Source organism: Grammomys surdaster, unplaced genomic scaffold (assembly GCF_004785775.1).
Source record: "Grammomys surdaster isolate TR1022 unplaced genomic scaffold, NIH_TR_1.0 126091, whole genome shotgun sequence".
Classification (NCBI taxonomy): Eukaryota; Metazoa; Chordata; class Mammalia; order Rodentia; family Muridae; genus Grammomys; species Grammomys surdaster.
The window spans coordinates 999,714-1,024,218 of NW_021620899.1; the positions used below are offsets into that span (position 1 = coordinate 999,714).

General features: G+C 40.4%; 1 protein-coding gene across 2 annotated transcripts in view; it reads left to right on the plus strand.

Annotated features, from left to right (window-relative positions):
• Positions 1-23,816, plus strand: part of Umad1 (UBAP1-MVB12-associated (UMA) domain containing 1) — a 531,474-nt gene extending 507,658 nt beyond the window's left edge. For both annotated transcript variants that reach the window (XM_028755973.1, XM_028755972.1), the window contains exon 4: positions 21,970-23,816. In XM_028755973.1, coding sequence (XP_028611806.1) covers positions 21,970-22,227 — 258 coding nt within the window. In that variant the 3' untranslated portion in view covers positions 22,228-23,816. The remainder of the gene's footprint in view (positions 1-21,969) is intronic.
• The last annotated feature ends 689 nt before the right edge of the window (positions 23,817-24,505 follow it).

Genomic DNA, 24,505 nt, shown 5'->3' on the forward strand with positions numbered 1-24,505 from the left:
AGAGCCTCAGGAACTAGAGTTACAGACAAATGTGAACTGCCATGTGGGTGCTGGGAATTGAACCTGGAATTCTTTTGTTTGTTTTGTTTATATTGGATGTCATAGCTAAGGTCCATGGTGAAATTGGAGGTCATCAAGATTTACTTCTAGGGCTGAAGAGATGGCTCAGCAGTTAAGAGCACTGACTGCTTTTCCAGAGGTCCTGATTTCAGTTCCCAGCAACCACATGGTAGCTCACAACCATCTGTAATGGGATCCCATTCTCTCTTCCGGTGTGTCTGAAGACAAGTGCACTGTACTCATATAAATAGAAAGAAATAAATCTTTAAAAGAAAAAAGAAAGAAAGAAATTTACTTCTACGTTTTTTTCTAATAGTTTTATAGTTTATGGGCTTTCATGGGACTTTGATTCATTTTGACATAGTATTTTATATGATGTGATACAAGGCACCAGTATTTTTTTCCATATGAATAAAAAGCTTTTCCAGTGTTAAATACTAGAAACAAATTTCCTCCATGGTACAGTGCAGTCCAGTGGCAAAGCATGTGACTGCTGACACATGGGGTTATTTCCAGACTTTGAGTTTTATGCCATTGATTGGTATCCTCACCCTTATGTCAAAGGACACTCTTGACATCTGGAATTTTGAAATCATAAATCTCAATTTTGTTTTACTTTTCCACAATTTTTTAGTGATTCATGGTCTGTGTCTGTGGCTATTTGATATGCATTTTAGAATCTGTTGCAAGAAACCCACTGTCCTTTTGAAAGGAACTTCACTGGTTCTGAAGCACAGTCTAAAGAACTCCGTTTGAACAACTTTACATTTTATCCCTGAATGTGGGATCCTTTTCCGTTTACATAAGTCTTTAATTTCTTTTCAAAATCCTTTATATTTTTCAGAATGTAAATTTTGTGCTTCCCATTAAAGGGTTCCTAAATATTTGGAATTGATTTTGATGGCGTTATGAATGCAATTTTATCTCACTTTCATTTCTGGGTTGTTCATGACAGCGTGCAGGCATATGTTTATGTTCCACTTAAGAACAAGAATGTGTTCTGTAAGCTACATCATTAAGTGCTGGGAAACGTCAAGTACTCAACAAGCTACCGATAGGAGCCACTACAGAACTACACTATACGGTATAACCTGGTGCTCCCAGGCTACAAATCTACCCAGTATGCTACTAGTGTTCAATAGTATTAGCAGTTAAAACACTTCAACATGTCTAGATATCAAAAAGGCACATGAAAACCATGGTATCAACATTTTAAAATTATATACCTGTATATGTGCTCATGAGTGGAGAGTACAGAACTGGAAGTTTCTCTGTGTGAGGCACTGAGTGAGTAACTGAATGGTGCACCTAACTGTTCATCCATAGGCTGTAGCTCTGCGCACCTACTATGACATGTGGATTCCAATACTTTTCATCAGTGAAAGTTAACCTTAGCCTACTATAACTTTTTACTTTATACACCTTTATTTTAGTGCTTTTGTAATAAAATCACTTTTGATTAAAATCACACACTGTGTAACTTTCTTAGTCACTGTCTGTTGCTTTAAGGAGTCACCATGACCAAGTCAACTCTTGAAAAAGAAAGAACTCTAATTAGGGGCTTGCTTACAGTTTTGGAGGGTTGGTCCTGTAATCCTCCTGGTGGGAAGCAGACAGGCAGGGCACTAGAACAGTAACTAAGAGCTTTACAACCTGATCTACAGGCAGGAGAGAGAGGGGGAGAGACAGTGGACCTGGCATGGACCTCAAAGCCCACTCCCACATCCTCCCAACAAGGATACACCCATGCCAACATGGCCACACTTCCTAAATCTTCCAAACCTGGGGACTAAACAGGCAAATAAAAAACCCAGTGGGGGTCATTCACATTCAAAGCACCACATTAGCTATATAAAAATTTCTTTAAGTTATTTCATAGTTTCTTTGTAGTTTTCTGTTTTTAAATATTTTCACTTTTAAGCTTTTTTGTTACAACTACCAGGCAAGCACAGCTGTTATTCTAGGTCTACACAGTGCAGGAAGACTAACCTTAGCTGGATATGATCCTCAGAGACTCCAATGCACAGAGCTGCCATTTCCTAGAAGAACATTACTTTCTTCTGGACTTCTGACTAAAACTATTGTTTTTGTAGTAAAACAGTAACGGAGGCATTTATCATAATCAAGCATTATGTACTCTACCTAGTTTGTACTTTAATCCAAGTGGTAATACAGTATATTTCTTTATACCAGTTCCGCCATAGACTCATGAGTTACATGTTGTTTCTTTGTATTGCATGTTATAAAGGTTATAGTACCTATGGCATAGGAGTTTTTCAGTTCCATTGCAATTTTACATGACTAGTTTGGTATATTTAGGCCATTGTTTACCAAATTATCTTTGCTTCACTCACAAGCATCTGATTTTTAAAAATGTGCATGTATGTGTGTTTGTATGTGTGTGTTGAATTCATATTGTGTATACAAACGTGTGTCTGTGTGCACACAGTCATTGGAAGTCAGAGGATGTGAGATATACTGCTTCATCATGTTTTACTTTATTTCTCTGAGACAGGGTCTCTCACTGAACCTGGAGCTAGATAGGGGTGGTGGTCAGCAAGCCCCAGTGATCCTTCTAGCTCCACTTCTTCCCTCCCACTCAGCCCTGTTCTTCCAGGCATGCATGACCACTCCTAGCTTTTTATGTGCGCACTGGGACGGACTCAAAGTGTCATTCTTGCATGGAAAGTGTTCTTTCCCACTGGATCTTCTCTCCAGCACCACAGCTGATTGTTTAAATATGAGTATCGTGTCCTGTAACCTTGCTAAATTTATTTCTTCATAGTGAATGCAGTTAAATTTTAATGGATTCCTCATGATTTTCTATTCAGAAAAATCCTATCATCATTGTATAGAAATATTTTTTTACTTTTTCTCTCCAATGTGGATACCTCTTACTTTCTACCTAGCTATCCTGGTTAAAATCTCAAGAACAGTGCTGAGCAGAAGAATCACTTCTCTTACCCTGACTTCAGCAAGAGAGTGTCTAGGCTTTCACCATTAGCCTGGCTAATGTGATTTTTAGCATAAAAAAGGCATTGGGAAATTGCTCAGTGAGTAAAAGCATTAGATGTGGGACCCAAGTTTGATTCCCCAGAAGCCATGGAAAACTGAGTATAGTAGTACAGTTGTATAATTCCAATGTTTCCACAGGAAAATGAGAGTTAGACACAGAAGAGTCTGGAGACACTCAGGGGCCAGCAAATCTGTAGTATGCACTGGCAACCAACATAAGAGAAGCCTTATCTCAAATGGAAAAGAAGACTACAACCCAAGATTGTATTGTAATGTCTACATATGCTCTGTGGCACACACACTCCCACACTCACATGAACTCAACACACGTGCACGCTCACACACACACACACACACACACACACACACACACACACACACACACAAGTATATTGTTAGCCTGGGTTTTCTGAGATGATCATACAAGATAATCATGGGGCTTTTGTTTTATTGATCTCGAGTATCATACTAATTTTCCCTAATGTAACTGGCCCAGAACTCATTGTTAGGAGGCAGTACAAAGCTCATACTATAAACTAAAATAAATAAACAAATAAAATTTTAAAAAGATCTTTTACATGTGCTGTGGGTTCAAAGAGAGTGAACTTTTTGCTTACTGGAATTAGAAGAACAATGCCAACTGAGTACATTTTGCACAAATGAAGTTATTTTCTGTGTTTTTCCTCGTAAGTGACTGATGATTCACTCGGAATTTTAAGGTTGTTTGACTTGCAGTTCATTTTACTTTTGCTATTTTATGATGTCAGCTATTTTATATCTTTTAAGCAATCACAGTGATAGTTCTAGCTTGAACTCTATTACCCTTAACAATTTTTGTTTGGCTTTTAGTTGAAGGCAGTTAACTAGGAAGTGATGTATACTTGTGGTCGTCCACGCAGTTGGCTGTGCTCCTCAAGCATGAAAGGACCACTTTCCTTTGTGCTGGTCTGAACATAAATAGTGCTGATGTGCTTCCCCTGTCTCCACAGTCAAGCTCCACCCAGAAGCTTGCAACTATGTAGAATCCCGGAAATGCCCTCATTCCCCTTTCGAGTCTCTGATATCATTTCTTAGCACAGAATCATGTCAGATGGGTACAAAAAAGTGTTTGAACCAATTAAAGGGACAGTACCTTTAACTTCCTAAGAACAGATTGCAGCTCAAGTCCTAGCCATCTGGCACCTTCTTGCCCTTGTCCCACAAGTGCTGTGGGCTAGAAAATTTGGGCAGTACAGTGTACTCAGTGCCAGTTGCTGGACGATTAACCACAAAGGGCTTGCTTTAGGAAGAATCGTCTTCCTGAACAAAGAGCAGTATGCTGTCACTTTAAGTCCTTAAATTTAACTGAATATATTTGGTGAAGGTAAAGCAGTTATTTTAAAAATACATTATTCAGGGATCACAGCGGTGCTTTCAGGGATTAAAATAGTCTAAACAGTATGTAATTTCAGGGTTTCTAAGATCTGCATAGAATTAGCATATCCAGCTGGATATAAAATGATACATAATACAACACCCACCTCACCCCACCAAAAAAAACCTGGTTTTCTCTGCATTGTATGTGCCTTCTTTGGTTGTGAAAGATAAAGTATTTTATAGCCTCCTATAGGAGATACTGTGGGGTCTTTAGAAACAAGTGCACTACATTTGAAAGGCTCCGTGTTTCCTTCACTGGTCAGATTAGGAAAGCTTCAGAGAATGGTGGGTAAGCATTCATGGTGTAGCTTCTTTGCACTTCAGCATCCCCTGTCTGCTTCGACAAAGATTAAAATGGTACCTGCATACTACATAAAGAAAACTTAACAAGATGTTATCTAAGATGACTGGCAGGTAAGTGCCATTCAGTATGAGCTAATGCCTGTAATCCTAGAAATAAGCCTACCTTACAATTTACCTAGATGAAAGTTAGCAAAACTAGATTCAGGAACAGTTAGTATAATTTACTTCTTAATAGTATGTGGGAGCTCTTTTTCTAAATCTCTGTATTTCCAACTTCCTGGGCAGACTGTAAATTATTTAGTGTCTTCAGAGAATCCCCACCATCGGCTCACCTGCTAAGAGCGGGGGAAGGAAAACAGAATTCCTTACTTAACTCTAAATGTGATTTCAGTAGATTTAAGACTACTTTTAGAAATTAATAAGTATACACATTTTTTTGTCAATTTAGCAGTTGAAACTGTAGCAATTATTTCTAGAAGGCAGAAGGAAAAATCTGTACTCAGGAAGGTTCTGAAAGTGGCTGCTTACAAACTGATGAAATCCCAAGCCTTTGAGAGCCATATTTGCTTATCCAACACCATGCACACACCTGAGCCCGGCAGAGCTGTACATGCTGCTTCCTGCCATCCAGCCTCCCAGCCTCCCAGCCTCCCAGCCTCCCTGCTCCCTGCCCCAGATGTCATGGGAACAAAGCTGACCCATGATAGAATAGAACTGTGTGCATCCCTTCCCTACCCCATTTCTTCTTCTGGCTCTGCCAGCCAGCAGGTGGGTTATATCCACACTTGATTCTAAGGAACAGTTTCTGCCTCCAGCAAAGTGCCTACCTGCCTGCCTGCCTACTGCCTGCCTTGCCTGCCTGCCTGCCTGCCTGCTGCCTGCTGCCTGCCTACTGCCTGTCTGCTGCCTGCCTGCCTGCTTCCTGCCTGCCTGCCTGCCTGCCTGCCTGCTTGTGTGCTGCCAGCTTGCCTGCTACCTGCCTGCCTGCCTACCTGCTGCCTCCTTCCCTCCTCCCTCCCCTCACTCCCTTCCTTCCTTTTTCCTTTAAGTATTTACTTTTTTATTATTATTATTATTTTTAAATGATGTATTGTGTGTACAGATATCTACACATGAGTTCAGGTGCCCACTGAAACCAGAGCCATGAGATCCCCCTGACAGGTCTGTTGTAAGCAAACTTGGGTCACCTAGAAGAGCAGTATGAGGAAAATTCTACTTTATCATATTGCTACTAGTAGGAACAAAACAAAAATCTTAACACAACTCTCCAGATTCCCTGGATCATTTCTAATGTATATACCAGCTCACAGCATACAGGGGTCAGCAATCCAGAAAGAGACCCTAAAATCCTTTCATTTGGTACCAAATTTCAACTTCTTCAAGTTGAATTTGCTATTTTCAAACAATGATAGTCATGATTATTTAATATATTTAGTATGGTTGTTCTTACTCTGCTTGTAATACTGATATTAAATTTTCTACATTCATTATAAATATATAGAGTCTAATCTGTTGTATATTTTTTACTCCAAAAAAAATCCATTTTACGTTCTGAATGCTCATAGAGCTATAACTTCTGAAAAGTTGAAAATGCCTGCCATTTTTCTCATTAGATATTTGTTTCTTACATATTTGAGAACACTATAAAGATGGGCATTCTTCCATTATAAAAATTCTTTTCATAACTTGAGTTTGCACACTCCTCAGCCACTGTTCCTACAGTTCCCGGTTGCATCGATTAAAAGTTGTTTCCTCTGAATCATGCCGAGCGGAGTTCAGATTCTAATGCTCTTCATATTATGGCTCATTACTGCTGCTTCATCTGGTCCAATGAGCTTGTGTTTCAGAGAAGTGAATGGAATCCAGGAAATCTGGGAGCCTTGCTGAAGTCCTGTGGTGCAGCAGCAGAGAGCACGGGCACCCGGGTCCAGGCACTGATTCTCAACTAGAAATCCACAAATAATGATATAGCTCTAGCTCTTAACAATTCCGTTCCCTCTCCCTGAAACAATGGGATGCTGTAGAAGGATAATCAGGAGTCATTTATACATTCATACTTCGCTGTTGAGGATCTTATGTAGTGTGTTTTCTCATGATACTGTGTATTTTCCTGTGAGAAGTTTCAAGTCACTTGTAGAAAGGTTATTATTCTGGCAAAGCATTATGGTTTTTTAAAGTATATCAGAACTGTATGGCCTTTAAAGTTTTTCCCATACTATGGAAGCCATTTGGCCCATTCTCAGTTCATTATTAACATTATTGACACCATCATTTTTATTGGGTGGGCTTTCCTCAAGAGCAAGTAGTCCCATAACAACACACAAAAGACCCCAGCACACAGAGTACCATTGTGGCCAGAGGATTAGGGATTATGAACTGCCTCAAACGAGATTGAAATGGTTTCACTTATGCTTAGATTTTAACCTCTCAAATATTTACTTGTAAAAACTTGAATTATGATTTTTAAGTCAAGCCAAGTGCTTTAGGAAATTGTGCAATAACGTTAGTGTAAGCAGGGCCATGTCTTCACCTGGCCTTCTGTTCCCTGACCTCCCCATTCTTAGACATTTAGGGTTTACCCATTGGCTGCTGCTAGCCCTGTTGCTTCCTAGCTTGCGCCTACTTGATTATACTCTTACCTAAAAGTATTGTCCTATAAGGTCCTAAAGATGGTAAACATCTAAATTTCCATCAGCAGCTGGATGATAAAGTGTACTACATACCGTCTGTGGAATATTACTCCACCTTGAAAAGGCTTCAGTACGCATCACATGTGTGAATGGATCTTGAAAATATTTTACTAAACATAAGCCACTCATATCTGCATAAGATTCCCAGAATAGATCAATTCAGAGGAGTAAAAAGAAAAATATAGTAAAGATTACCATGGGCTCAGAGAAAGGAAGAATGAGGACTGGTTGGTTTAATGGGTACGGTTTTCTTGTGGGATGATGACAGTTCTATCGGGATGATGACAGTTCTCTCTGTGGAAAGTGGTGAGGACTGTGTACTGTGAAGGGACTTATGCCTGTCACTTAGGCACTTAGCGGTAGGTAAGATGGGCAGGTTTATGCTGTGCAGAGTTTGCTGCAGTAAGAAAGCAATGCTGACCGGAGTTCTCTGTGACATGAAATAATGGCACACTCCTTTGGGTTCCAAGTGTACACTAAAGGAGCAACTCGGCCTCCTACCATTCTGAATGGCTCCTTCATTCTCACACAGGGGTGGAAAAAACACAGCTGTATTTACTTTTCCAACCCCATCTTCTATTTTGAAATATAACCTGTTTGAAAATGAGAGCCAAGGTCAAATAACATAGCTTTCTGCTCACCTCTCCAGTTTGCCACACATTGTTTTTCTAGTGGAGTTCTAGGCTAGGTGCAGCCGGTGAGAGTAACACTATCACTCATGTGGTCAATGGTAGAATTGAGTTTGCCTGCCTTAGGCCATCTGTATGCAGAGTGGTACAACGTATTTGCTTTCACGTTTGTGCATATATGAAAGTGCACAGTGTGAGCCAGCAAGATGGCTCAGTGGGTAAAGGCTGCCATACTGGAAGACCCTGGAGACCACATGACAGCAGGAAAGAACAGACTCTCACAAGTTGTCCTCTGACCTACACAAATACTGTGTGTCTGTGTTCCTGTTCATTCATTCATTCATCCATCACAGATACACACACATACACACACACACACACACACACACACAATAAATAAACATAAAAGCTGTTTTAAAATGTACAGTTTATATTGACTAGCTATAATGTTATCAATTGTGAGGACTTGTGAACACATCAAATTACAAAGAAAATGGGCTTTTTCATTTCTAATTAATTGCCCTATTTGTTGAAGAATTTCTTATTTTCTGAGATTAGACCTGCAGGGTTAACTTATTTACTCAGATTTTGTATTTATCTCCAGGGTGAGCATAACATCCTTCTGGTAATTACATCTGAATTCTGGCTAAAAATCTGGCAATTCTCAATAGTATTTAAAATGATATGTTTTTCAAAATAATGGAAACAGTGACAGCATAAAGCTCCAGAATAAGTTGAAACAACAGATTAACTTTGTCCTCAAATAATAGGCATGGCATGAACTAATTACATTAATTATTGAATATATAGTCACAACATCTAAGTGTTCTGAAAAATATTTACTTTACCTAGCTTAAGAATTACAGATGTTCATTCTATCAACATACAGACAAAAATAACAAAAGTTACTATTCATCGTGCATATCTGAAAATATACATTGTGGGCCTGCAAAATGGCTCGGTTCTGAGAAAAGGAAGGTAGGAAAGAAAGGTTAAAAAAAAGTAAACAAAAAATTATTGTTTAAAATTTTTACATTTACTTGTTTGTATTTCTGACTATATTAAATTGTATTCAACCAATATATATAAATTGTGTCTATTCAATATATAAATCCAAACTGGTATAACATAACTATTTTCTTCTGAGCTTTAAAAATAGAAAGTATCAAAAAACAGAAAGTGTTTACTTATTTTCTAGTTTATTGTATATGCAGCCAATTAAAGTATTTTATTGTTTTACAAAGTGAAAACTATTTGTTGAGTAAGATTTATATTCAGTATGCAAAGGAAATATACACAATCATCTTTCATTATTGTCCTTTGAAATTATCTGGAAAAGAAAAAGTGATCTCATTGCATTACAGGCTGAAGAAGTTGAAGAGACACTCACAGTAAATGAGGCTGTATAAATGGGAAGTTAAGCAGAATCTAGTGTGACTAATAGGGGATATCAAATTCTTCAGACCTGTGGTGTACATAATAAGCTTGAAGAATGGCTGCATTAAAGCCTGAGCTGCTTTGTCACCTTGACTTCGATCAGATACTGTGGTTCTCAAACCAGGGCCACATGTTGTCAGCTTGGTAGGTTTAAGCGAGTTTAAAATGCCTAGTTGACCTGCTAGCATAAACTCTTGTTTCAGTAGTTGCACAGTCTGTATTTTTGGTCTTTCACTGTCCACTCAGTTGGCATCTATGCATAGAGAACTGGCTAAACACAAATCCTTAAATAAAATACAGCACACACCCCAGACAAAGTAACCTCTGAAGTTATTTCCTGATTGGCCTTTATTAGAATCCAATCAGGCTTATTTATTGATGATTTGAGTAGGTTAATGTTGTCAGACTCATTTAAAAGAAAGAAGGAAGGAAGAAGGGAGGGAGGGAGGGAGGGAGAGAGGCAGGGAGGGAGGGAGGGAAGGAGGGAGGGAGGGACTAGTTTCTTTGTAAACTTCACCAACAAAACTTGTGTCTGAAGTCATGCAGCACTGCAGAAGCTATTAGGAGATCACTAAGTCCAGGGAGGCTCTGGGTTGAGAATCGGCCTGGGCGGTTCCAGCAGGAGTCTCCATGAGAGAGGGCTTCAAATGTGTGTGCCAGGAGGTCAGCAGGAATCTCACTGAGGACGAGTGCGCAGGCCCAAGAGACTGTTTCTGTCCAGCTTTTGAGAGTGGAAGAAAAGGACCAAAGGACCGTTGATGTCAGAGAGAGTTCATCCAAAACGTGTGCTGAGGTTATGATGAAGGAAAGGGCAGACCTGCAGCTCTTGACTACACTGTCTTTTCAGAAATCAGACAAGAGGAACTGCAAAGTAGAGGACGAAGCTGAGAAACAGCAAGAGCTCAGAGCTCAAAAAGGAGCCTGGAGCCCTAAGCTACACACAGGTCAGAGGCAGTTAGCATTTGTGCACACCTGAATGGTTGTTAGTGAAATCCAGTAGCGAAGCAGACATGGAAGGCAGGGATTTCAGTGAGTTAGAGTGAATGACTGACAGCCAGTGTCAGCAACTCTCCCTTTCTCATATAAAACATAAAAGAAATAACTTGGTGGTAAGGTAAGCATCCCACTGAGTGATAAGTATGAGGATCAGTTTGATAAATGCCTAATTTGCTTAAAGGAAAGAACGGTGGAAAGATGTCTCCTGATGGGCAGAGCTGTGTCTCAGGAGAGCTGGGACAGTGAGCAGTTAGTTCACTGTGGATCAGAGTCCGGGTGCAAAACCAGATATGCTTCTGGGCATGGCAGAGGGAGGAGGTAATCCTCTGATAGTTCCCTTTTCATCTGGGGAGTAGGAGCTTCCTCCAGCTGCCCAGCAGTGAGAAGGTGATCTAGGGCCAGGAAAGAGGAGAAAGGTCACACACACACAGACACACACACACACACACACACACACACACACACACACGATGTAATAATGACAGGGAGGCCTGCTGGGGAAATGGGAGATGTCTTCAGGCCAGACATCATTACTGTTTATAGAGTAATTTTAAGCCTGCTTTTAAAAAAGAAATGGTTGGGTCAGCCTTTTGTGCTCTGAAAAGTAGCATCCAACACAGACTCTGCCTAGAACCTGCCCTTTCCTCCCTCACTCTCCTTTTCTGAAAACTCCTCTCCTCTGCCCAGTTCATCCTCACTTGAGCTGGCTGGTGGAGGTGAGTTTTCAGCTTCAGTCAGCCCTCTTTTCCATTGCATGAAAGAGATCACAGAATGGAGCAGCAGCCTGCTTAACTTCCCCATCTCTTCTGGCGCAGTGCGGAGAAAAGGAAGGCAGGTTGTTGCTGATGTTGTTACTGTCATTCTTGTTCTTGTTGTTTCAGCTGGAGTGCTGAGAAAAGAAAGGCAAGTAGTTCTTGTTCTTCTTATTCTTCCTCCTCCTTCTCCTCTTCCTCTTATTCTGTTTCAAGAAAGATGGGACAAGCAGGAAGCATATGTAGGTGGAAGTGGTAAAGGAAAAAGACAGAAAAGGGAACAAATACTGAAAAAAGTCGAGTCAGAATATGAACTAAAATGATGTCAAAGACCAAGAATAGGAGGGAGGTCAGAGATCGCCATCTCTCTAACCTCCCTTCGTAGAAGGAAGCATCCCATCTTAGTTTGCTTCTGAAACCAACTTCTTGGACTAGAACTCTGGCCCCAGGAGTTAATAATGCTCAAGCTACTTTTTGTGTGTGGATTATTCTCTCCCACCTAATTTTTTTCTCTCTGTGACAGAATGTTCTAGACTTTTGCTTATTCCTGTCACCTGACCCCTCAATTAAAACCAAGTCTGGGCTCCAGGGGAAGCTCTGGGGTAGAGCACTAGCTTGCCAGTGACTCTGGATTCCATATCTAATACCAAACACTAAGAGTCAACTCCATGCCAAAAGCACACAAGAAACAAAGGGGGGGGGCTTGCTTCCATTTAAAAGGCTTGAGTACTTATATCAGGTGCTGTTCTGCTCATTACAAATGTGAGAAAAGTAGAAAACAGCCTCTGGTTTAGCAATATAATTTTTTTCCCAAGTGAAAAGAGCTATTATTTGGGGCTTCCATGGTTGCGAGGGGCAGAGTTCAGTCCTGTGACTCTTTTATTAGCAGCTAGGTTCACATTTATTAGCAACTAACTTTAAAACAAAGAGTGAGAGAGGAGGACGAGGAGGAGGAGGAGGAGGAAGAGGAGGAGGAGGAGGAGGAGGAGGAGGAGGAGGAGGAGGAGGAAGAGGAAGAGGGAGCAGCAGCTTGAGCACTCTTCCTTTATCTGTGCTGTATCGTGTGTCACCTTCTGACCTCTATCCCCTGGTGTTTCTAACTCAGATTTGCCCCTGTACCTCATCCCACAGCCAGAAGCTGATGTAATGAAAGCACATGCCAGCTGAAGCCAGAATAGAATGGATGGCTATCTGGGGAGATAAAATGACAGTGTTACTTGTTCAAGCCATTGTTCAGAGAGGCATGTCTTTTATTTATAGACATTACAGTCTAAAGTCATGGAAGGCCAGAGCTTGATAGTACCTTTTCTCTGTGTGACTTGCTTACTAAAACTATGCCTGATATGGCTAGCTGTTTTGTTTCATGCCTAGTTGCATATTCTTTCAGTAGGTTCTGTTGCTACTTTTGTGGAGGATGATTTCTTAATTTCAGTGCATCAGTATTTTGCTCTTCCAAGACTCTCTTTTATCTCTGCCTAAAGCATGAGTTACAGAAAAGGCAAGCAGCTTTCTGCAATGCCAAAAGCATTGGCTTTGTATTAATCAACATTTATAGTTTGCTTTGGGATGAGAAAAATGATGGGTGTCAGTCAGAAGGTTTGCAAAGCTGTTACTTCCCAGTAGATTCCAGGGTGGTGACTGGACTTTTGAGCTGGGGGAAATGTAGTTGGCTATTCAGATCCTGAAGTTCCTTGCTTCCAAACACCCTGGGGAGAGGTTCACAAGAGTGCTTCACTAGGGAACTGGCTGTGTATCTCTATTCTTAGAGGGGTTTTTTTTTTCCTTCCTTAAATGGAAGTCATGAATTGTTATGGCCCTCCTTTCCGAAAGAATTCAAAGTGAATCTGGCCTGCCAGTTTTAACAGGTTACCTGATGGCCAAGAAATTGATTTTAGAGAGCCAAAAGAAAATTGCTCATTGTGAGCATGGTTGTTGGTGATATAGATAAGGACATTAATTTTCCCTGTGAGATTAAAAACAAAGCCTGGCATGCTGCGCTCCTCTGTGACAGTATGAGGGAAACTACTGCTTTGGAAAAGAGGTTTCAGAGCTTGATGAAGGAACTCAGAGCCTGCAACCATGACCTGGCGCCATTTCCCTGAGCAGGAGTAATCACAAAGCAGCGAGTCTGCCGTCTGAACATCAGTTTGAAATGGTTTTCTGCAATTTGGCTATTAACCAAAAGGCTAATTGATTCTTTTCTTCTGCCCCATTGTAGTTAACATACTAATTCTTCCTAGTAAAGATCCATTTCATTATGCAAATGTAAAAAAGAAATCACAAGACTCGTGTCTGAGTGAGGGTTGCTTTCTGCAGAGACCCTGTCTGTGCACCTGTTCTGCCCTCAGCCCCCACCTCCACCTCCAGGAGCTGCCAAGCTCGCGATTCAGTGCTGTGGTTTAGTTGGTCTGAGGCCCTTGAATTTTGACTCAAATTTTCTTTGCGACTTACTCTTGTTTGCCATGTAATTTCTCTCCTTCGAGCTCTCAGCATGCCAACAGCAGCTGCATCATGGCACTCACCCTGCTGCCAAGAGGGCAGGCAGCCTCCTTGGAGACCGTAACGTTGTACTAAGCCAACTGTTAAGAGATGGAAGCTAGAGTCCTACACCCACCCCAGCTGAAATTCAGATCGTTCTAGGAGGCATTTAGTAGATTGCTGTTAGTGGTATTTTCTTAACTAAAACTTTCAAAACTTAGATTTAGGAAGAATTTCAGACTTGTACAGAGACAAAAGGAATACTGTGACGCAGAATTCCCACATGCCTTCCTATCTGCTCAGCCGTCATCATCCTGGGGATCTTTCACTGTCCGTGCTTTTTTCCCATGGCTCATCCAAACTGCTAGTAGACTTGCTCCCATGGGGTAAATTTATCTTCAATCACAGTTGCTTTTCCATCTCTTTTCAGTCTCTCTGCAGGATGTTTCTCCATCCTTTCTTCCAAACAATAAAAGACATTAGAATCTTTTTCCTTCTTCATTAAGCTAAAGTATGCTGTTTAATGCTCACTGTCTTTTGCAATATCATCTCAAGCTGTCACAGCTCAGTTGATCTGGTGTCTTAACAGAGCACAAGCAAAATTTGTAGGTTCATAGGACAGAGCATTAAGAGACCATTGGTTTGCTTCTCCATTTCATTGCTGACAATCTGTATGTACTGAGACATCTTAGATAAACGTCCTGTCTCACTGTCCTCTTACCTTTCGCATAGCACACAACGTGCTGATCCAGTACGTGACCTCACTGAGTGTACACTTTTAAAGCAGCTTAGGTAGAGCCTAGCACCCAGGATGTGTTCAGCACATGATAGCGGCTGTCTACATCATCACCACGATTACCAACCATTCTGTCTCTTATCACTCATTATACAGACTGGAGACCTGAGGCCCAGAAGGCTGCTTTATCAGAACTTGAACAAAATACCATATAGGCCAAGTCCTTTATAGTACTAGCTAGATGTGGTTTGGTATGTTCTTGCCCTCTAGAAAACTGTTTTGCCAAATGTCTTAGTGAGGGTTTCTATTCCTGCACAAATATCATGACCAAGAAGCAACTTGGGGAGGAAAGGGTTTGTTCAGCTTACACTTCCACATTGCTATTGATCACCAAAAGAAGTCAGGACTGAAACTCAAACAGATCAGGAAGCTGGAGCTGATGCACAGGTCATGGAGGGATGTTACTTACTGGTTTGCTTCCCCTGGCTTGCTCAGTGTGCTTTCTTTTTTTTTTTTTTCACCTTTAAAAAAGACCAGTTTTATGACCATCTTCCAGTCACATAAACAGAACACACCCAAAGTATGAGTACTCAATAAAATAAAACACACAATAAAAAAAAAGAAAGCATGGATTTATACTTCAGTCTTTAACTTAAAAGTATGCTGCTTAGCATGATGATGATGTTGTTGGCTTTTACAAACAATGATTGTGTGTGTGTGTGTACGTGCATGTGTACACTTGTGTGTATATTTACACAAAATTTTCTATGTTTAACTTAAGTTCTCTGAATTCCTCTGATTTTCTTTGTATTTTTCAGGCTCTTTTTTGTTGGCTCTGTTTGCTTCTCATAGAATTCATAAATCTATCAAATACTTTAATATCTGTCCCTTCATATGCTGTATATTTACTTGAGGGTAATTTCTTTCTGAATATTTAATATTATTTGTTTTTTTCTCTTTCTAATATTATTTTTTACTTTTACTTTTTGTGGTGATCTATGGTTTTTTAAAAGTTTATTATCTAAGATATAGCTATTTTATGCACATAGACCTAGCAATAATCCACAAAAGGCCAAAAAACAAAAACTAAAACAAAAACAGAACACTTCTTCATATACAAAACTCAAACAACCTAATACTTCTTTGCTTCATGTCCTTCTTATGCTTCTGTTTCTCATATTTTTTTCTATTTTTTTTATTTATTTTTTTAATGATTTCTTTTATTTATTTTTTTTAATCAAACCTTAATTTTTACTTATTCACACCGGGGTTATAAACACAAAAAGGCAGGATGTGGGGAAGGATATGACAACAGAGCGTGGGTGTTCAGGGGGAGTACAGATTTTCAGAACAGGGTATCAGCTGGGTGAAGGTTCAGGGGACAGGTCACTATGACTCTGCCTATGATTCACTTTATCTAGGTTGGTACTATCCACCAAGGCTACCTATTTACAACATCTATGACTACTCAGGCTGGTAAATTTCCACAAAAGCTGCCTGTTTACAATAGCTTATAGCCATCTGTTTCAATGTTTTTCCACAGACACCCAAGACTTGGTGTTAGCATACATGTATGACAGGCCTATTGCTGATTTTAGGCCTATGGCTGATTTTAGGCCTTCAGTGTATAAGCAGAGCTGCCCCTGACATCTCCTCCCTTCTCTAAGTATAGAAGGGTTGTGGCAATTCTAATCTTTTGAAGTCGGGGATAGAGGCCTGACCTCCAGTAATTGAAGGGGACCTTGTAATGGCTCCAGTCCCCCTGTCGTTGTCCAGTGAGGCATGAGGGCCATACCCATTCTGGAGAGGGGACACTTTTGATATCAACCCCTATACAGTCAGGCTTGTCCCTCAGGGAACCTAGAGAGATATTTTTAACTTTTATTTATATTCCCTTGCAGTGCTTAGCCTCCCAGCCTAAGCAAGAATTTAGATCGCCAGTCAGAGGGGGTTCTGGGGGGGCCCTCTCTGCTTGGTCTAGGGGCAGAAGTCCTCTCTTTTAGGTTGGGTGGAGATGGGTTTTGGGAACACCCTGGGTAGAGTAAGAACCTCATCTTGAGTCTCGTGGTCCTCCATAGCTAACTTATGATATTGTATCTGAATAAGTTTTGCTACCAAATTATCTATCTGTTGTTTCACAAAGTTAGTCAGCCTATTTAAGGCCCAGGGACCAAAAGAAATAAGCAAAAATAACCCAATTAATGGTCCCAAGATGGGAGGAAATACGGTTGACAACCATGGAGAGGTTGAAAACCAATTCTTATACAAGCTCTCATCTTTCTCTTTCTCTCTCTGTCTTTTCTCAGGGCCTTCTCTGACCTTTTTCATGCTCTCTTTAACCATCCCTGTCTTATCTATGTAAAAGCAACATTCTTCTTTAAGGGCTGTACACAGTCAAGAGCTGTACACAGTCTTTTCTATTGTAAAAGAATAAATCAAGTCCAATAAAGTCCTTTGCAATTTTTGGAGGTCTCTTCAGACAGCAAAAGGAAGGATTTCTTCAGATTAGTGATGTCATTCTCTAGCTGTTTGATGTTCTTGTCAATGGCCTGTCGAAGGTCTGTGTAGTATAAGTTCGGAGGCCAGTATCTGGATTAGAACTTCTAACAGCGGACATCATGGGTGATTCATTTTTACCTGGAAAGGAAAAATAAGGGAATTCTCAGGGAGATTTCTCTTCCCTGGATATCAATTGTTATTCATCTTATTTATAGTTGGGCCTGGCTTTGTGGGGGTATCTATTTATTTCATGAATCTTTTTGGCAGCCATTTAGCTGTGCCTTCTGTGGTATCAAACAGGCATATCAATCCTCGGACCCATAAGAGAACTGGGTCCAGGCCATTCCCTTTATAGGTAAGAGGGTCTTTCCACATAGCCGTGGCATAGTTTTTATTGGTCTCAGTGATGCCAGAGGCAGTCAGCAGCAGATTTGCCATGAGCTTTCAGTTTTAGAGAGTTAAAAGTGAACAAGGTATGATGGAGAGTATTTCAGGGGGGACTCCTTCTGGGGGGGGTACTATTCCCCCTCTTTTGTTTTTAAAGCCAATTTTTCAGAGTTCTTGTAAAATCAGAGCAGAAGCGCCAGCAGCTGCTCCTTCCACACTCAGAGAGGCATGAAGACACTATTTAAAGAAATATAAATCTATATTAATAATCTCTTTTATCAAAGTACTGTAATAGAACTACCAACAAATAACAAGACTATATAATATATTGATTAATAATAGCTTCTCCTACTTTTTGTAAAATTACTCCTCTTTTGTCAATTAATTGTTGAGGGAAATTAGGATTTACATCTCTCTTGAGAATATTAAGCAGAGACTTAAATTCTTTTGTGGAGAGCTTAAAAATAAGATCTTAGCCAATTAGCATCTCCCAGAAACTTTTGAAAATAATTTGAAATGAGTAAACTATCTTTTTTTTTTTTTTCTTTTTTTTTTGCCAGACCCATTATCTGAGATACTGCCCGGGTTAGAGCTCCTGGGAGGCCCGCTTCCTCTGAGTTTTGTGAGGTTGAGTACAGAGCTGCCTCCTGGGATCCCCAGTGTGCTTTCTTATAGAACCCAAGACTACCAGCCCAGGGATGGCACCACCCACAATGCCCCCCCCCATCACTAATTGAGAAAACGCCTTACAGCTGGATCTCATGGAAGCATTTCCTCAACTGAAGCTCCTTTCTCTGTGATAACTCCAGCTTGTGTCAAGTTGACACACAAAACCAGCCAGTACACCAGATAAGAATAATGTTTAAAGGAAATACAAGAGGATTGGTAAATGCACAGATGGAAATAAATACTGCTGCTGGAGTTCTGTTTTTAGAGGGGAAGGTGTTAGTGGATAATATACCACCTCCTTAGTGAAAAAGTTGGCAGTTCAATACTAGACAATAGTGTTCTGTGCTCAAGCACAAGAGAGGTTTGCCTATGGTGGCTTATGCCTTTAATCCCAGGACTTAGGAGGCAGAGGTCGTGGATCTCTGTGAGTTGGAAGGCAGCCTGATCTACATAGTAAGTTCTGGGACAGCCAGGGCTATGTAGAGAGACTCTGTCTCAAAACAAAAAGGAAGAAAGGAAAGAAGGGAGAGAGGGAGGAAGGAACAAGGGAGGGAGGTTAAAGTATAAGAGGAGCTGAGCTAATCTACGAAGGATTTGCTACTGAGATTGAGAGACAAGGAAACAGAAAAGGGAAGGATCTTCATTTGCTCTGACAACCCAGCTAAGGAAACAGAGAAGTTAGATATCCCTTTTGTTTATTGTTCTAGGTTTTTCTACCACAACAGTCTAATCTAGAACTCATGATGGCTCTACCATCTTGATTTCAGTCACCTGAGCCCTGGCACACATGTAATCTTCAGGAGTTTGTGGTGCACACAGATACTAGTTCCTTTTAAGTTTTTCCACACAAGCCAGCACATAGTGAGGGCCTTCACATGTCTGGAATAGCTGTCATTCATTCTTAACTGCTTTCTGTCCAGTTGGCTGACCCTAGAATACTTAGCACTGTGAAGACAAGTTAGAGTCAAGGAGTTCAGGGCCTGTGCCCCATAGACCCGTGTCTTTATAGTAAGCTTTCTCATAACAGGAGGTGCTATTGTTGGTTTTCATTGCAGACCTTCGAAAGTTCTTTTGTATTGTATACCCATTCTATAAAATTGTTATGCAGATTAAATAAAGTTATGTTTATAGGGTTGGGTTTATGGGTAAGCAATACTGGGCTCATAGAAAATAATGATTTAAAATTAAAATTCTCATGAAATTATAAGATCACTATTGATAGGCATGTCTTAGAAGCTTTGTTAATTCCAAGTCATTCCCTAGACTAGTTTTTCTTTTTCTTTCTTTTTTTTTTTTTTTTTTTTTTTTTGGTTTTTTCAAGACAGGGTTTCTCTGTGTAGCCCTGGCTGTCCTGGAACTCACTCTGTAGACCAGGCTGGCCTCGAACTCAGAAATCCGCCTGTCTTTGCCTCCCAAGTGCTGGGATTAAAGGCGTGCACCACCACTGCCCGGCCCTAGACTAGTTTTTCTTAAAGACCCTTATCTAGACTGCTGTGGGCACCTTGAGAAGAGGACATTTCCTTTTCTACTGACCTTCCATGATGTTTTTTTTTTTCTTAAGTCTTTTCTTCTTGTTATCTTTAACTGTGTCTCCCAATTTAAAATGAAAACAAAAATGAAAAGAAGCATCTCTTGACACCACACATCTTTCCAAAGTCAAAGTCACCTCACTTGGCCCATTTACTGCTTATTCTCCCCAACTTTGTCCAGCAGATTTCACTGGCTGCAGACTAAAATAATACTGAAAGCTCTATGTGATGTCTTTCATGTGTCTCAAAGCTCCAACAACAACTTTCAGTGTTGCTGCCCAGACCTGCTCCCAACACTCTTCTATCCCGTATCTGGTTGGCTCCATCTTCTTCTTGTTAGGCCAAGAACTTTGGGTTGATTCTTGACTACACTCTTGTCCCTACACTAGCTCCATTTTGTTTGTAAATCCTGTTGAATTTATACTCAAACTTTGTCTAAAATTCAATCATTTAATCTCATGTTTGCTGTTACAACCATAGTCAACATGGCAATCTCTTAGTTCCCAACTGTCTTCTTGTTACTTTACAAGCTACCCTTCCTCCTCCCCAAAGTCCACTGTCAGTGGTAACCAGAAGACTTGTAAGATATCTATTAGTATACATCCTCTACACTAGCACGTTCCTCACCATGTTTTCATCCAACATGCAGCAGGAAAGATGCATCATATACACATAATATTGACTGAAAGAAGCCAAACCATTGATCCTGGGTGGAAGCATTCATTGAAAATTAAGGCACAGATGAAACCATTCCGTACTATTAGAAGTCAGGATGGTGATTGATGGAAGAAAACATTGCAACTAGAAAAGAATTCTATGTGTGCTGTACCTTTCATAGGCTGACTACTCTTGTGCATTCCATTTGTAAGAATTCAGCAATTGCTACAGTGACAATGAATGTGCTCTCTCCTGTAGGTACTGTATATTTCAATAAAAGGCAAGATAGAAATGCTGTTTCTCTTATATAAAATTGTTCTTAGACAAGGAATCCGTCAGCATTTGTCACCATTAGACTCTAAGCTCTGTCTCTGCTTTTCGTTCATGCAGTGAGCATTTTTGAGCACTAGGGCCCAAGGAAGGCATTTGGGAGATCAATGTGCACGAGAGATAAAACCTGCTTCTGAGAAATGATAATTAGAATGATTCACAAGCATATGGCAAGACACTAAGGGTTAGAGACAGAAAAAGAAGTGAGAGACGGAGAAAGAACAGAGGTGAGAGGGTAGCATACAGTTTAAATAAGGAGGAGAGGCCTCTCTCAGAGGGTGACAGATGGGCCAAGACCCATAGGGAAGACAGGCTAGGAGCTCAATGTAAATCTGATAGAAAAGCCTCCTGGGCAGAAGGAACAGAAGCAATGAGCTCTGGGGAGACACAGCCAGGGAGTGAGTAACAGGAGCCAGGACGTAGACTTGGAGAAGTGTTGGCCAGAGTAGGCTAGTGGAGGATAACCGGTCAAGGCCTGTTCAAGACGGGCCTCATAGGTCTCTGTGAAGATAAGAGGCATTCTATAAAGATAAGAGGTTGAAGGCTAAAAAAGGACTTTGTTCTCAGAGATTATTTACATTACATTCCAACCACTTGTAGTAGCAAGCCATTCATTTTATTGCTATACAGACACTTATTTCCTGTCCACTCTAACGTTAATGGGTATTTAGATAGACAGAGGATGCTCTGAACATCATATTCAGTGATTGCCTTTTGCTAAACTAGTATGGGTCAAGATATGCCAGTTTAAAAGAACTGTAAAGACCAAGGTACATGGGTATTTATGTGAGACTTTATGCAGTACCATGCTGGTTCCAGCCTGTACTCATGGTGCATATGAAAGTCAAACCTCACACGTGCCACACAGATCAGTGTGCTGTACCAGGGATGGGCTTCAGAGACATGGATCACTTGACTTGAGCATCGTAGCATCTGCTTGAAGTTAAAATGCGCAGAGAGTAGCAACTAAGAACTCCCATCAGAACACCTAATAATATCTTAGACAGTTTGCCTTTTAGGTATTCCAAAGTAGACAAGGCCGGTAGAACATTTCACGAGGAAGCCGAGCACTGCGCAGAGCCTGAAAGCATCCGTGGGCTTTGTGAAAGCAGCGACCGGCTCTGAGGATACCTCAAGGCTGAGGAAATAACAGGAATGAGATATCATTTAAGGAGCCTGGGGTGGCCACTCAGAGGAAGAGCAGACTGTAGGAATTTTAATTCTTGTCGAGATTTGGATTAACGTATCTCTCAAATGGGTTCAAATCTGGCAGCTTTTATATATTACACATCTCCCAGGCTTTTTGATGTACTGATGCCATATTTACCATTTCTAAACCTCACAGTTCATATGTTCTAAATGTTTTTAATGTATATGTATTTTTAGACCGGCAAAGAAGACACATCCAGCGTGACTGTATCAGGCCCCGAGACGGGAAACCAGGCAGGCCAGAGTCTGGAGAACAGCACACTAACAGCGGAGCTCCTGAGCGATGTGCCCTTCACCTTGGCCCCACATGTGCTGGCAGCGCAGGGCACCGTCAGCGACCTTCCTGACCACTTACTCTCATGTGATGTTGGCGACAACTTGTCCCGATTCTGGTATGATTTCACTCTTGAAAATTCAGTCCTCTGTGATTTGTAGTCTTTGTGTCTATGCATACCCTAGCAGCTTTAAAGGAACTGAGTCTCCCTATTTTATTGAACCTGTTTGATGTTCTTTGTCATTTCACTGGTGAAGGCCTTGAGGCAAGCAAGGATCATAAAATAAATAAAATAGCATCATTTCATGGTTTTATCTTCAGAATCAAGTGAATTTATATCAAAATTGAAGTCAACAATGTAATGAATGGAACTGACTTAGGAAAAAAATATGGGTTCAGACCACTCCTATTTCCCCACGTGCTGGATCTCCAGTCATTGAGATGATGTGAGAGGTTAGGGTGGTTTTTGCTGTCTCTGAAGACGCAACAGTGAACAAGGAACCAAGCTAACCCCAGTTTCCAAGGCTCAGCAACCTGAGCCTAGAGCAGGGCGGGTGTGAAGGTTCTGAGGTTCAGAGGAGGTTGTTTACGCAGTTACTCCCACAGTTGTTTATGGATGAGGTCAGAAGAAAGCTTCCAGTTTTTTTCAATGCCAGTTTAGACAAACCAGTAGGGAAATTTGAAACTTCTCTAAAACACCAGTGATTCTTTGCTGATTCAAGACTGAAGGGGATGCTTTGGTTTTCTTAGACCCATGTGGTCCTCTCCACCTTCCTGAAGGATTGCCGGGTTCCTTCTTTGTTCTCATCCCTGTTGGGTGTGGTTGAACCAGTTTCTGGAGAACTGTCTCCACTTCTCAGCTAGGCTGTCTTCTTTACCACATATGTTCCCAGTTGACAAGATCTACATCTCCTTTCACCTCTTCTGCTTGCTAATGAAAACCTCTCATGGTGATACAGATCATTGCTGATCAGCCCTGGTTAGAAAAATGTTGGCCACAGTACAGGGGCAAGGTTTTACTGTTAAACAGACACAGTTTAACTACGTTCCAATTAGAGTGTAGGCAGACACCCAGATAAGAGTAGAATACTCTTTGTTTATTCCAAGTAAAACTGAGCAGGACTGCCATTGGTCCGTAAACTACAAAGAGAGTTGGTATACAGTCACAGGTCCATTTCTTTGCCATGAAAAATTTAAGTCGTTTCTTTTGATTAGTTATAATTTATTAATTCTGTGCCAAAGTTTTTTAAGTATATTTTTTCACAAAGAGAGTATCAGAAAAACTAAACATTGTGCAGAAAAGTACAAGAATTTTTCTAATTTTAATGTGCTCTGCATACTCGTTTAATAAATGTGGTCTTGAGAAAGCATACTGTTAGTTACTTCTTTTACAGCTAGCATTACCATGTGAGATCAATAATTCAGTTAGGTCTTTTTAGGTCTTTACACAGTTTTCATAAAACATCTACATAGGAAATATGCCTTATTATTGACATAAATGTGAACATTTTGTAGCACTTCTATGATGGTACATCCTTTGTAACTATTCATGTTAATATATTTTAAAAGCTGAATGTAAAGAGATTGTTCTTTTGTCTAAAATATGTGAAAATTTTATATGACTATACATTTCATTTATATTTATGTCTGCCATGTTACAAATGTGCTTAGAAGTACTATTTGTCTGAAATTGTTATTTTTAAGAATGTGAATTGAAATAAATGTTTTGATTGTTCTCAGATCCCCAAAATTGCTTTCATTGCATGACTAACATTTAAATACAAGTTGTAGACTTCATAGATAGCAGAGTTAAGTACATTGTGAATTGCAACTTGTTATTCTGTATACAAATCATGTAGCTATTTTAAAGCTGAAACAAAGATTATAAATCAACCAGCCACCCAGCCAACTCCATTTTACCCGAGAGAAAACTGAGGTCTAGAAATGTATATGACTTAAATCACCTAGTTAGTAAAGTATATACTCAAAATGTGGTGCCTTCCCAAATGTAAGCTGAACACGGCTGACACCAGTGAACTTCCCATACTGGATGGAGAAAAGCTCATGAATTTTAGGCAACTGAGGAAGGCTGGAAGCAGATGAGGGATTTCCCCAGGAAAAACACATTGTTGGTTGTCCAATGCCGAATAGTCAGCCCTGAAAACATATATGCATGTATGGACTGAATGAATAGGTTATGCTTGGGAATATATATCCATATATGTGTGTGGTAACAATTAGTTAGGTTTTTTTAAAGGGTCTGTTTTTGACTTTAAGGAGATGGAAGGGCTGTTTGAAAGGGCTTGGAGGGAAAAAAGGGATGAGAGAAATATAATTGTAATCTCAAAAATTGAAAACTGTGTAAATAAAACAAAGTAGAACATATGCAGAAAGAGTTGAGGCGTTGCAGACAGCAGGAGAGTCACTGAGGACTTGGAG